This window comes from Anastrepha ludens, chromosome 2 (genome assembly GCF_028408465.1).
Source record: "Anastrepha ludens isolate Willacy chromosome 2, idAnaLude1.1, whole genome shotgun sequence".
NCBI classification, from domain to species: domain Eukaryota; kingdom Metazoa; phylum Arthropoda; class Insecta; order Diptera; family Tephritidae; genus Anastrepha; species Anastrepha ludens.
Window position 1 is genome coordinate 158,688,515 of NC_071498.1, and position 14,702 is coordinate 158,703,216.

Consider the following 14,702-nt stretch of genomic DNA (forward strand, 5'->3'; position numbering starts at 1 on the left):
GTGTACGCATTTAATGTTGTTTTGACAGTTGTGCAATTTCGCGTTGATGCTGTTGGAGTTTTCTCATAGCAGAATATCGCACTTCGATGATCTGTTGCAGGGCAAACCGCGATAACCATCGTAAGCGGCCTTCTCCAGCAGACCTATTAGATCATTGTAGCGGGGGTTGTTGAATGCGTTGCTGGAAATTAGATTACATTTATAAATTACGTTGATAATACTTCGATTTGGCGAAAAATTTTGAATTTTTTTGGAAAACGAGAAACACATTAAAACAAATATTTAAAAAACTTTAGGGCAGTTCACAATTAAGTGGAAATAACCGGGCGTGAACATAAGTGGAAATTCAAATAAATGGAATTTAAATACTATAAAGGAAGACTTATGGTGTTTTTAAGTAAATTAATTTTTTTTTTTAACTTTTTTAAGTACAATTAATAATTCTTATTTTTTTTTAAATATAATATTTTTAAATTCATGAGTAAAAGTTAAGTTAAATAATATTTAATTTTTAATTTCTTTTAATTTATAATTTTTTAATCTATAGTTTAGAGTTAAGTTAAATATTTTTTTATTTTTTTAATTTATAATTTTTTAATTTATGATTTAAAGTTACGGTAAATAATTGTTAATAATTTTATTTGCTTAGTTAATAACTTTTTTTGTATTTATAATTTAAAGGTAAGGAAAATAATTTTAAATTTTTTAATCTATAAATTCTTTTTAAGTTAAAGGTAAGCTAAATTATTATTCAGCTTTTGTTTTTGAATTTATAAATTTTTGAAGTTAAAGATAATTTGAATAATTTTCAATTTTTTATTTCTTTTTAATATATAATTTTTTTAAGTTAAAGTGAAGCAATTTTTTGTTTTACATTTTTAGTTTATAATTTATTTGCATTACAGGTAAGTTAAATAATTTTCAATTTTTCATATTTTTTAAGTTATATATAAAAAAGCAATAACTTAGAGTTAAGTTAAATATTTTTTTTTTTTCTAATATATAATTTAATTTTTAATTTAATTTTACAATAATTTTTGTTTTCATTCATAATATTTTAAGTTAAAGATAAGTTGAATAATTTTATTATTTTCTTTTAATTTATAATTCTTTAAGTTAAAGTTAAGTTAATTAAATTTTAATATAATATATATTTAAAAAAATTATTATTTAATTTAATTTAATTATTAAATTAAAAAAAAAAATTTAATTCATAATTTTTTTGAGCTAAAGATAAGTTAACTAATTTTTATCTCTTTTAATCTATAATTTTTAAATTTTTAATTTAGAGTTAAGGTAAATATTTTTTTATTTTTATTTTTTAATTTATAATTTTCTTTATTTATACTTTAAAGTTAAGTTAAATAAACTAAAAAGTTTTTTTATTCATAACTTTTTTAAGTTAAAGATAAGTTTAATAATTTTTAATTTTGTATATCCCTTGAGTTATACTTTTTTAACAAAATGTAAATTAGAGTTAAGTTAAATAATTTTTTATTTATATTTTTATTTATAACTTAATTTTGTTTTTAATTTTAATTTGTTTAAGATTTTTAATTTAAATTTTGTTCATATTTAATTTTTCTAAGTTAAAAGTGAGTTGAATTTTTTTTTTATTTTCTTTTAATCTATTTTTTTTTTAAGTTAAAGGGAAGTTAAGCAATTTTTGATTTTAATTTTTTGTTTAAATTATAATTTTTTGAAGGTAAGTAAATAATTTAAAATTTAAAATTTTTTTAATTTATAAATTTATGAGTTAGAGATATTATTTGTTCTTATAATTTAAAGTTAAGTTAAATAATTTTTAATTTTTTTTTGTTTTTATTTAATATATATTTTTTCAGTTGAAGGGTAAGTTAAGTAATACTTAATTTTTTATTTTGTTATTTAATTTATAATTTAAAGGTAAGTTAGGTAATTTTAATTTTCTTCATTTTCTTTAATCTATAATTTTTTTAAGTTCAAGTTAAGTTCAATAAAATTAATTGTTTTAAATTTGATTTGCAATTTTTTAAGTTAAATTTAAGTTAAGTAATTTTAAATTTTTAAATTTTTTCACTTTATAATGTTTTTAAGTTTAAGATATGTTGAATAATTTTGAAGTTGTTGAATAATTTTAAATTTTTAGGTGAATATTTTTTTAATAATTGTTTTAAATTCGAAGATAAGTTAAATAATTATGAACTCTTTAATTTTTTTCACTTATAAATTTTTTAAGTTGAAGTGAAGCTAAATAATTTTTTAATTTTTACTTTTTTATTTATTTATTTTTTTTTAAGTTAAAATTAAGCTAAATTTTATCATTTTTGTTTTTTAATTATAGTTTTTGTAACTTAAAGTTAAGCAAAATAATTTTTAGTTTCGTATTTTTTTAAATTAATAATTTTTTTAAGTTAAAGCTAAGTTAAATAGTTTTTTAAGGTAAGTTAAGTGCAAATGACCAGACGTCAACGAAAGTCAAATGAAAGTGAAATGCACAAGGTGGCGCAAAATTAATCACCCTATCGGAAGATTCAGAATTTTCGCAAATGATGTTGTGCGTCATTTGTGAACTAAATAGCTGCAGTATACAAACAGACAAGCAATGGAGTACGCAAAGGTCAAAATAAAGATTTCCATCACTCAAAATCATTTTTTGTTATTTAGTAAAAAAAATATTTAACAACAAAATTGATAACAAATTTTGCACCACCTTGTATATTCACCCCCGTCACATTGATAGCACATGCATCTTTTCATTAGGGTTGAATATTTTCCTTTTGTTTTCTGAATGTTCCTTATTTTTCCTTTTATATAAAAGTATTGCTCATTATTTCACAAAACGAATGAATCAAATTCTAAAATTTTAGACAAAAAATTATAAAAATTCCAAAATATCTATTACACGGAGAAAATACGCAAGATCACCAAGGAAAAAAATTTATAAAAAATAAAGCGATTGTTTCAGCAACCACAAACTTACTTTTTAAAAATTAAAAATGATGGCTGAAATATTGTAATTTCTCAAAATGTTTTTTTTTAAGTAGTATAAAATGTATTTAAAAAACGAAATTGATGATTAATTTTTCGCCACCTTGTATATACGACCCGCAACAAAGTGATGGCACATGAACATTTTCACCGGTGTTCACTATTTTCCTTTTGTTTTTTTAATATTCATTATTCTTGTGTGAAGCTATGGTTCATTATCTAACAAAACCTATATTAATGCAATTTAAAAATTTCAATGAATTAAAAATTTTTAAAAATTGGAAAACAATAAATGTAGGGCATTTACTGCATGGAAAAAAATTCGTCACATCGCCAAAGAAAAAAAAATTTTTAAATTTAATGAGATTTTTCAGCAACCTAAAACTTGTACTTTTTTATACCGAAATTCAATTCAGCTCTAAAAAATTGCATACCATAATTTCTTCAAAACTTCTAATTAAAAATCGTGGAATTGTTATGGAAGATTTGTGGAATTTTTCTAATTTTTATATAAAATACGAAAGTTGCATTAATTTCGTTTTTGTTGTATACTGAGCTGTACACTTTCACACAAAAATAGTAAACTTTCAAAAATGAAAGAAAACTAATCAAAACTGGTCAAAATATTGATTTGTTGCAGGCTGTATGTAAATAAATATATTTGCCATCATAATTTGCAATTTCAGTAACACCAAATGAATTCCACTTATTCTTGAATTGATTAAAGCAAAAAAAACAAAAACAAGATATAAAGTTCTCACTAACTTACCCCTCGTACTTTTCGATGCCCTCAATTAGTGCTTTTGCCGCCTTAGCATATTCGTCGGCCACATTAGGACTGGCACAAGCAGCCGCAAATAGGCAATCATCCAGTCCTATGCCTTGCGCAGCTAAGAAACCAGTGATGAGGTAATCTTCGCCGTCACTCAGGCCAAAGTTGATATCGTCTAAAATAAAATAAAGTGAAAAAAGATTACCTTAAGCTCGGAACTACAACGCTGTAAGAATCACAAGTTCAGTCGGTTCAATATTACTTTCAATGTTAACACCCTAAAAGAATTATTTTAGTGTGAAATGTCACCTTGACAACGAGCATAAACTTTAAACTGTTTATCCGATACTTTACGAGATATCGATCGCTACAGCCATCTTCCGAGTAGGTAGGTAGGTATAGTGGTTGTCAGTTGACGCACCTAGGCCTGCTGTATGCCCATTGTGATACAACCAGGGTTGTCCTCTCTCCTCTCTCTACATTGTCTTCATTGAACCAACCTGTGGTTTTAGTATATCTAACAAGTATTATTATTATTTTTATATTGGCTACTTTTGCCAAGTTATTCAGGGAACTTTTTCCTAAAATATTGAACCTTCTTCTGTCCAGAGGCATGCACCCGCGTAGAAAGTGTTCTATAGTCTCTTCTTCTTCAATGGCGTTACAGCTTCTGCAATAGTCGTGCAATAGGGTGCTCCCAGTCTACTGGCATGCCTGCTAATCAGACAATGTCCTGTTAGGATCCCGAGAAGATTTCTCATGTTTTTCCTGTTTAGTTTCAACAGTCGGTTTGTGCGGCCCATAAGCGGCCGAGTAAATAATGATATTCTTTTTCCCCAAACTAATATATAAAATAAGTTATTATTTTAAATAACTCTTAATGTTCAAATTTTTGACTCTGTATGCTTTAGGATGCATTCAGGACCAATTCCAATTGTGAGTCGCTAATTGACTATTGCGTTCATTGAAATGATCCATTGAAATATTTATCATCATAGGACCATGCTTTAATGCGCTTTATGACAAATTCTGCCAACGTTTTATTTTTTTATACTCGTACAATATTTTCAAAAATATTAATATATTACTGGGGTATTCAACATTTTTATGTTACATTGATTACATTGAATTTACGCGGAAGTGAATTACAGCATATTTTCGATTGAGTTGTGCCGATCATCTTTGGCGATTGGTTGCCCTGGCTGGTTGGGTGTACTGGTCATTGCTTTCAAATCATTCTTGAACTGGTTTTGGTTAAGATCCGTACTATTCTCGGCCCAGATCTCTGAATCTATTCTCGGCCCCGATCTCTGAAATCTGAGCTACGATGAGATATTGAGAACAGAAATGCCAGAAGATAGATATCTAATGGGATACGCGGACGATATAGCGGCGGTCCTACCAGCTCGGGGCACTGAGGATGCTAGAAGGAAGCCGAATAAAGTCATGATAAGGACGCAAATATGGCTTGAGGACCATGGCCTGGAACTTATCAAACATAAAACTGAAGTCATCCTTATGACACGAGGTCACATCAGCATCCAAATATGCGACTTGTCTTTAGTGACCCAAAGAGTAGTGAAATACTCAGGTATTCAACTTGACTGCAGGCTTACTTTCTGGGCCCAGATACGGCATGCGGCTACCAAAGTAGCAAAGGTCACGGGTATGCTAAGTAGATTAATGGCAAACATCGGTAGGCCAACACAGAGCAAAAGAAAGCTAATTATGGAGGCCACAAGTTCTATTCTCTGTACGGCAGCGAAGTGTGGGGAATTATGCAAAGCCAAGCGCAAAGCACTGGAGGCTGTGCAACGAACAGCGGCACTCAGAGTTGCCTTAGCCTACCGCACTGTCTCAGGCGCAGCAATTTTCGTGATCAGCGGGTCGACCTCATGGTCCGGGACTGAATGGATGCGTGGGATTCCAAGAAGAAACACGTCATCACTAGCTTCTCAGAACGGAGATGTCAAACCATTCTGCGGTGGCAAAGCCGGAGGGACACTGAACTGAGTGGCAGATGGACGGCGAAACTTATTCCATCAATTGACAAATGGGTTCAACGAATTTCGGAGAAGTGAACTACTTCTTAACTCAGTTCTTCTCAGGCCAGGGATACTTCCAGAGATACCTATACCGCATGGGCAAAGTAACCGATTCCAAGTGAATATACTGCGAAGCGCTGAGCGATGACGCTGAACACACGTTTTTTAGTTGTAACAGATGGCTCGCGGAAAGAAACCCTCTGAGGGAGCAGATTGACGACATCGCACCGAGCAACATAACCAGAAAAATGCTCGAACGCGAGGACAGCTGGAACGCCGTAAAGAAATACATCGACAACGTACTTCTAAAAAAATAAAAGAATGACCTCGACACAGTACAACAAAACGGAGCCGCACAGATAGAGACACAAGAAGACGAGCCTCGTTCCCAGAAGGAGAGGTGGGTCGTTTTAGTGGCCACACTACACGGCGCAGTAGCCGCCGGACGCTGTAAGTGCGAAGGCATTTTGCACCCTACCTCATGAAACAAAAAAAAAAGATCCGTACTCGAAATGTTCCCCATAGTATGAGGAGAGAAAGGTGCACAGCAAATGAATTTTTGAAATAAATTTCCATGTCTTTAAACTTGATTGGTAACAGAAGTTTACAAATTAAAAACAAAATTCTGATCTGCCACATTTGACTGCCCATTCTTATATAAAATGAACTCGCACATGAATTCCGATATAAAGAAAGTAAGGTCTTAGAGAGATATGTAGCTAAACTTAATTTGTTTGAGTTCTAGAAAAAGGGAACTCGCTAAATTGTCATAATCTCTGGCTGCACTCAGTCGATTTCAAAATTATTTTTACAAAATTAAATATGACTTATGAACGCCTTCGACTTCTTCAAATATTTTGCTGCAGATGCACGTGACATTTTTGCACCTTTAGGGTGGAGTCTTCCTAGGACCACTGCTTTAAATCGTTTTTCATACGCGCAACTCTTTTTGTAAAATCCACGTACGCTTTCTAAATTTCTCATAAAACTAACAAATTATCGTATTTCGCAGCATTGAAATTTGTTTTTCTAACGGAATTCATAGTTTGAATTTCATCGGAATGCGATAGTATTTTTACCCTATGATCAAAAAGTACCGATCGTGCAAGCACCGATATGGCCCCGTTCGACTACTTTTTGTTTCCCAAGTTGAAGTTACCACTTCGTGGAAGGAGTTTTCACTCGATAGAGGAGATCAAAGAGAATGCGACGAAGGAGCTGAAGGCCACCCCTTCGTCGATCACCAGGGGTGCATGGAGGACTGGGTTAAACGTTGGCACATTTGTGTTGCTTCAGTTGGGTAACATTTTGAAGGAGATAAATTTGCCTGAAATTTAACTCTGTTTTGTTTTATTTAAACATTCCGGTACTTTCTGCTCATAGGGTTTATATTATTTTTACACTATTATATTTATTTTTTTTGCATTATTTTTCCTATTACTTTACCAATGAATTGCATCTCAAATAATATAAGAAAATTTTTGAAAAATTTTACTTCAAATTTTCAAAACTTTAAAAATACTGAATTTCGTTTAAAATAATATTTTTTTTCACCTTCTGCACTCCGCGCATGCCCATAACCATATCCATAGCCATTCCAATGTCCAGCGCCCAACATGCCGGCAGCAAATATTAATATTTTTAACAAAATAATTATCAGCAGATTCGTAAGGTTCAGACTGAGTACCTGCAAGAAATAAAATTAAAATTTGAATCAGATTTGACCTTTGGAAGTAATGTGATATCCATTCTGTCAAAAAAGTAGTGGGATGTGAACAATGAAACTAGTTAAGGGGACAGACACCTGTAAACGGCCATATTTTTCTTGATTTTCATTAAAATTATTTAAAATGAAGAAGTCAATATATTTTCTTCAAAATTGGCATACAGTTTATTTATACATCAAAATAATATGGGATTTTTTGTATTTTATTTTAATCATTTAAAATGGCGAATGTACACTCAATTCTTCCAGCAAGGTCGCAGCGGGACTTCTCAATCGGCGGGCATTGTACCATCGGCGTCAGTGACCTGAATACAAAAAACCAAAAATTTTTTTGTTTATTAATGTCATAATTTCTATATGAATTAAAAAAAATGGAAAAAGAAAAAAAATCGAGGAAAAAAGTGCTTCAAACAAAAAAATTGAGAAAATTATTTTTTGGAAATATTTTCGAAAACTTGTAAATTCACATAAAAAGTAATCGCATAAAAAAGAGGTGTGCAAAATTTCAGGGAGTTCGGTTTATAACTTTTCGAGTTATCGTGTACGCCAATTCGAAAAATACAGTTTTGAGATAAACGCGTCTAAAGTTACATACATGAAAATTCCTATCCCACTGCTCGAACGCAAAGAATAGAGTCGTCACGGTTGTCGATCTATAATATAAGAAATACTAAAATTTACGACTTAAAATTTTTTTGACATATTCTTAAAGGATTATATTAACATTTTATGAAAAAAAAAAAAATTTCGAAATTTTACAGGTATCTGTCCCCTTAACATACTCGTATTTAGTATTCAAATCAGCTCGAGCCATATGACGCGTCTTTGGTGACTTTTCGATGATTTGTTGATTATAAATTCGTTCACAATGAAAGTTTTCGGAAATTGTGCGCTGCCGTAGTGGAAATTCCATGAATTTATGTCACAAAAGTTACCCTTTTCGAAGAATTTGCTCTTAAGCGCCAGATAACGTTTAGAAAGTATTTTTTACTTACCATTCGATAATTATTTTTTTTTAATTTTTATAATCTTTTTTACGTCTTCTTTAAATTATGAATTCTGATACTTTTCTTGTTTATATATTAGCATAAAAAGAGCTTGAAAAAATCAGAAGTAGAAGGCGAAGAAAATATTTTATATGTGCAGCAGCCTCGCGTTTTAAAAGTAATACTAATCTGTTGGGAGTTTTATTGTATAATATACCTACAACTGCTTTTCCGAGTAACTTTTACATAAGTACAGACGTATTTCTAATCGATTATAGATCATTTCTTGACAGTTTTTCTCTATAACTCTAGGCTGAGTGGCAGGAAAAAATTAACATTGAGGGTAACTTTAAGACGGATGAGTTAGCTACCGTTTTTTCCGAAAATAAGACATCCCCCGAAAATAATCGCCAGTTAAAATAATTTGACAAAAATAATTCGTAAAAAAATGCAGTTCATTTATTAAGTATAAGTAATAAAATGTTTAGTTTTCCTAATACTCGCATTTTAGAGAAATGTTTGAAACAAAATATTCCGAGAAATGAATTCTTTACCTCTACTACCTACTTCGTTTCAAATTAATTCTTGGAATTTATCTTAAACCTACATTGAGTGACAGTGCAGGTTTACAACGTTCATTCATTTCAGTTTTGTAAGTCTGATTATTTTCTCATAAGTAATTTTATTTAAAAATAAAGTGAATAATTTTGCATTAGCATTCTGTAAAGAGAAGGTGTTGGATCTCTGTGTGGTTCGTAAATAGCCTGCAGACTACGGTTACGGATTGTAGCAAGGAGAGCAATGGCTTTGGTTGTGCGCAGGGCTGATATTCAAAAATTTGCCCTTGAAACATCAATTGAATTTGATATATCCACAGAATTTAAAGCATCGTCACACTGGTTGGAGAACTTCCTTAAACGATATGAACTGTCTCTAAGGAGATCAACAACATTGTTTAAGCTGGAAGAGAATAAAGTTGTTAAGCGTGCACTTGCGTTTAAGCTTTTTATTGATGGCATCGATTTTTCGAAATACCAACTATCCAACATGATTGCTATGGATGATACTGCGGTATTCCTAGGTCAAGGGCTCAAACGATAGTTCCCCGCAAGGCTTTTTCGTCAATTTACGTTCCTTCTACCGGTTACGATAGTGCACGTGTTACCTGTATTTTGGCGATTCGTTTGGATGGCCAGAAAGTGTCGCCATTTTTAACCACTAAAGGTAAGAAAGATCAGATTCAACGTGTTTCTGGAATTTATGCCATTGAAAGTGAAAGTACACCCAAGCAGTTATGCCACCACTGTTGAGGGGTCAGTATAGAGGTTTACTAGTTTGGGATTCAGCCAGTACTCACCGCGGTAAGGACATGAAAAACTTTCTAGCTGAAAGAAAGCTTGATCAAATAATGATTCCGGCAGAAATTACTGGTTTCTTCCGGATACTTGACATTGCCATAAACAAGCCATTCAATGATCATTTGCGGACGGAAATCAATGAATATATTGAAAACAAAATGGTGAGAAATCAGCGAGAACCAGAAACCAGGCTTACAAGAAGTTGTGAATTGGGTAAAAAATTCATGGGTCAAAATAACTGATAGTGATGTTTCCAATGCACTACGAACAGGCTACTTAGACAAGAAGTATGCATTTAACTATAGCTATATCGCAAGGCATGAGAGATTAGGACCAATGATTCAACAGGAAATGGATTTGGAAGAAAATCAAAATATAATTCAGAATTTTATTTATGACGATGTTCCAGAAGAAGATGACATGAATGAATGGAATAAATTTAAATTTCTGTATTCTGTGTAAAATAAATAAGTCCTACCGCGTGTTTTGGACCAAAAAAGAAAATAAGACGGTAGACTGGGCACTAGACTCCAAATTACTGAAGACAAAGTTGATATACCTTAGCCTAAGACAACATGTAAGCTGCAAATAGATAGATACACCTTAAGTATTGCCAATGATCGCTGGAGACAGTTACATACCTGTAGCATTAGTAGACAGATATGGCCAGAATGGAATATGGGTCGCACCAATAGTCTACTTAAATTTATTTGGAAAGACTTGAGCATATTAGTAGGAGTCCTATCTGGGCACTGTCTTATAAGAAGACATGTCATCAGAATTGGGGCACCATATTTTTACTTTTGCAGAGACGGTCAGAATGTAGAAGGGGAAGATACAGTTGAACACCATCTATTCTGGTGCATGGCTCTATATAGAAGAAGTTTCAATTTATTCGGTTTCACTTTTCTAGACAGCACCGTGGATGCTGCATATATAAAATTAGGTAGGCTTACTAGATTTATAAAGCCCACAGAATGGTTTAAAGAGGACCAAGTGGAATAAGGATTTTTCTTTTCTTTTTTGGCGGCGAGGTTGGGTTAAAAAATCCTAGTCTATACTACGTGTCTGGTGATTCTACTAAAAATATCCCTCCTCTTCTCTTGGATTTTTCCCTCCACCCTGGGACTGCTTCCGCATTGCTTCGAGGTGTAAAACCAATACGGCGTCCTAAGAAGGACACTTACTTACTCACCCTGCGTCCAGGGTCGCTTGTTTTGAGAAACCTATGCTCAGTGCTTTTCAGCATAATTTTCCATTTCATGCTTCATTTTTCGGATAATTTCCTCCACGAAATTTCCGACGGCATTTCATTTTTCATCGACTAATATCATTTTCTCGATAATTTGGAGTAAGGATGGGATAGTTTTGGTGGTATCATAAGCGACCTCTTTTTGGCGTATTTGGGTCGCAAGACATCCACTTTACCTAACCTTAACTAAATCGTTTGGACCGATTAATTTTTTTATTATCGATTATATAATTGGCGCTGACACCCTTTTTGGGTGTTTGGCAGAGCTCCTTCTCCTATTTGTGCCGTGCGTCTTGATGTTTTTCAAAAAATGGAGGAACCTATAGTTTTAAGCCGACTCCGAACGGGCGATATTTTTATGAGGAGCTTTTTCATGGCAGAAATACACTCGGACGTTTGCCATTTCTTCATTATTGCTGATTATTTTTTATTATTATCGATTCGCTTTTAATTATTTTCGATTATTTTTATTATTATCGATTCGTTTTAAATTATTATCGATATTTTTATTATTGTATTATCGATTATTTTTTATTATTATCCATTGTTTTTATTATTATCGATTCCTTTGTAGTTATCATCGATATTTTTTATTATTATAGATTATTGTTATTATTAATTCGTTTTTAATTATTATCGATTCTTTTTTATTATCGGTTTTTATCACTTATTGATTCCTATCACTTTATAGCTTTAATGGGCGATTAATTTTTTTTATCGATTATTAATCGATAAACATAGTTCCAAAAAATAAAATTTTTAAAATGTTTCATGCCAACATCTTAAAATAAATTTATCTTTTATTACAATAAGGAATTTCTAAGCCTAACAAAGCCTGAAAGCCCTAAAGTTTGTGGGTAGCCTTGCCGGACATTGTCCGTTAGGTATCCACGCGGTGAAACTTGGTAGTGCCTCGAGTCATTGCTGCAGCAGCTGTCTGGTGGATGAGGTGGACCCATCTGTGAATTTCATTAGTAGCAATTTTCGACAGGGAATAACAAAATAAGACAAGACAATGAATTGACGAACTAAGACCATTATACGGCGTGCAAGCACCATTCTTTAGCATTGTAAAAACCTGTTACTCATACACTGAATTTTCTCGTGGTCGCTGATCGTTCACTAACAGATTCCGGGATGATCGTCCAGAATCGGTTTATGTGCCAGGAAATACCGCTGCTGTGCACGAAATGATTAAGGAAGGCCGTCATGTGACATGTGCCGTGAGATTGAGGAATCCTTGGATTGCAATTAGAATGACGAGCATCAATAAAATTTATGTGAGTTGATGAAATGAGCACCTTTTGGGAAAAAGTTCTGTTATTCCTGGATCCCACACAATTTAAAAAACGTTGTGTAAACGCAACTGGGCAGGTGGTCTCAAAGGAATGTAAAATTGTGTGGAGATTAATTAGGAAAACAATAAAACCAGTTTGAACCACCAATGATAATTTTTTCACTTTTAAGCCAGATATATAAATAGCAACCCTCGTATATAGATGCATGTATGTACGAGTGCATCAAAGTAAGTTTAACTCAGCGATCGTTTTCACTTGGAAATTTTCCACTTCATTAAATATCTGCACATACTTGACTATTGCCTGTCGATCGATTGATCAGCTCCTTGGCAACTTGCGTCACCACATGTCCCGCCGGACTAGCGATCATATCCTGAGCCGCCTGAAGCCAACCTGACGGCCGTTCGATCACTTCACTCAAACTATTATTCCGATCCACTTCGTAAGCGAAAACTGCACAACGAATCTGCGGTAGCGCGACAAACGCAGACAACACAAGGAAATGCCAATTTTGCAACAACATCGCAGTAAAGGAGTTCGCAACTTAAAATCAAAAAATTACTAAAATCCGGCTCACGTATGTGCCCCACAGTAGTGAAACGTGACTAAATTTAGACGACATCGCGCGCTTGGTTTTATGTATTTTCAAGAGCAGAATCAAAGAAGCGCGAAGTGCAGTTGAAGTTTCCGCATTTGGTGGCATGGCGTCGCAGCGCAAGTGCAGCGTTAAATGCATTGAAATATTTGCGCAGGTGCCAAACGAGTGGCTTGAAGTACCTGCGTATGCGCACCGATAATTTGTGCTGATTTTTCAGGCATCGTTGCGCACGAAAGTGAATTTTCTAACAAAAAAAAAAAAAAATAATAATAATAAAAATCCATAAGAAAACAAAACAAAGGCAAAGGAAAGCAATTGAAATGAGAGCGAAAATATGCAGTGAGGCAAATGACTGAATGAACGAATGAGTGAATGGTTATGCTAGGACAGCGCATACATTGGAGACCAAATGCTTGAATGCGTCGGTTAGTTATGGTGTGGCAGTGTAAATACATAAATGCCGAAAATTGTATTTGTAAATGCCATCAGCCCAGTCGACGTCATTTGTTTAGGGGTACTTTGATTTGTTTGCCAAGCGCCAGCGCAGTGTGAAATGCAACAGGTAACTACGCGTATGAAAAATTATGCCTATCAATGCAATGTAGATGCTTGCATATATAAATGTGTAGAGGTTTTTAAATATTATTGGTCTAGGTATGGTATAGTTATTAAATAAAAAGGAAAATTTATGCAGAAAAAACTAAATTGGAAATTTTGAAGTGACTGCAAAAGAAAAGTTCATGACATCACTTAACGAATTATGGCAATCATTTTGGAAAATACTGAAATTGGCGAAATTATGTATTATCGTGCAATTTCATTTGATGTCAATAATCTGTAATAAACTTTTATTGTTTTTCATATACGAATATAGCATAAATATAATTGCTTACGGTAATTTTCATTATTTCGAATTGAAACTGAATTCGTTTTAATGGCGTTGTTTTATCTATCGAATACAAATCATTTACTTTTATATATATATATGTATATAATTGGCGCCTACACCCTTTTTGGGTGATTGGGCGAGCTCCTCCTCCTATTTGTGGTGTGCGCCTTGATGTTGATCCACAAATGGAGGGACTTACAGTTTCAAGCCGACTCCGAATGGCAGATATTTTTATGAGGAGCTTTTTCATGGCAGAAATACAATCGGAGGCTTGCCATTGCCTGCCGAGGAGCGACCGCTATTAGAAAAATGCTTTTATTAATTTTGGTTTCACCAAGATTCGAACCAACGTTCTCTCTGTGAATTCCGAATGGTAATCACGCACCAATCCATTCGGCTACGGCTACTTTTACGATATAATATATAAAATGGTACCACAAAGGGAAGTTATGTGCAATTTGATGGTTGAACAATAGAAATGAAGCCTTTCACTTCTTATTTCCAATCCCCTTATAACGCTTTCCAGTGGAGGTGCTGCTACGGGGAACTAGTAACATTCTGTACATGATATACAGTGGCTCACAGCTTATTTCATGCAGGTGAACTACTAAAACTTCGAATGCTGTATTTTGAAAGCTAAAGCTTTTTTTGAAAAAATTTAAATATCAAGCAATTTATACGCAATTGCAGTAGGCTCAAAAAGGCTCTTTATGTATTTTTTTAAGACACAGAACAGATCAAAGTACAGCTTATTTCATGCAGTATCCATTTTTTCTTAAATTTGAGTTAAATTAATGATTTAAAAATA

The 14,702-nt window shown here is 32.8% G+C and overlaps 1 protein-coding gene across 1 annotated transcript; it reads right to left on the minus strand.

Moving 5' to 3' along the window:
* Window positions 1-17: 17 nt before the first annotated feature.
* Window positions 18-12,930, minus strand: LOC128860215 (uncharacterized). The gene is made up of 4 exons (XM_054097552.1): window positions 12,700-12,930; window positions 7,342-7,474; window positions 3,740-3,917; window positions 18-181 (listed from the first exon to the last, which is right to left on the minus strand). The coding sequence occupies exons 1-4, from the start codon at window positions 12,928-12,930 to the stop codon at window positions 64-66; spliced, it is 660 nt and encodes a 219-aa protein (XP_053953527.1). The 3' UTR covers window positions 18-63.
* Window positions 12,931-14,702: the final 1,772 nt, after the last annotated feature.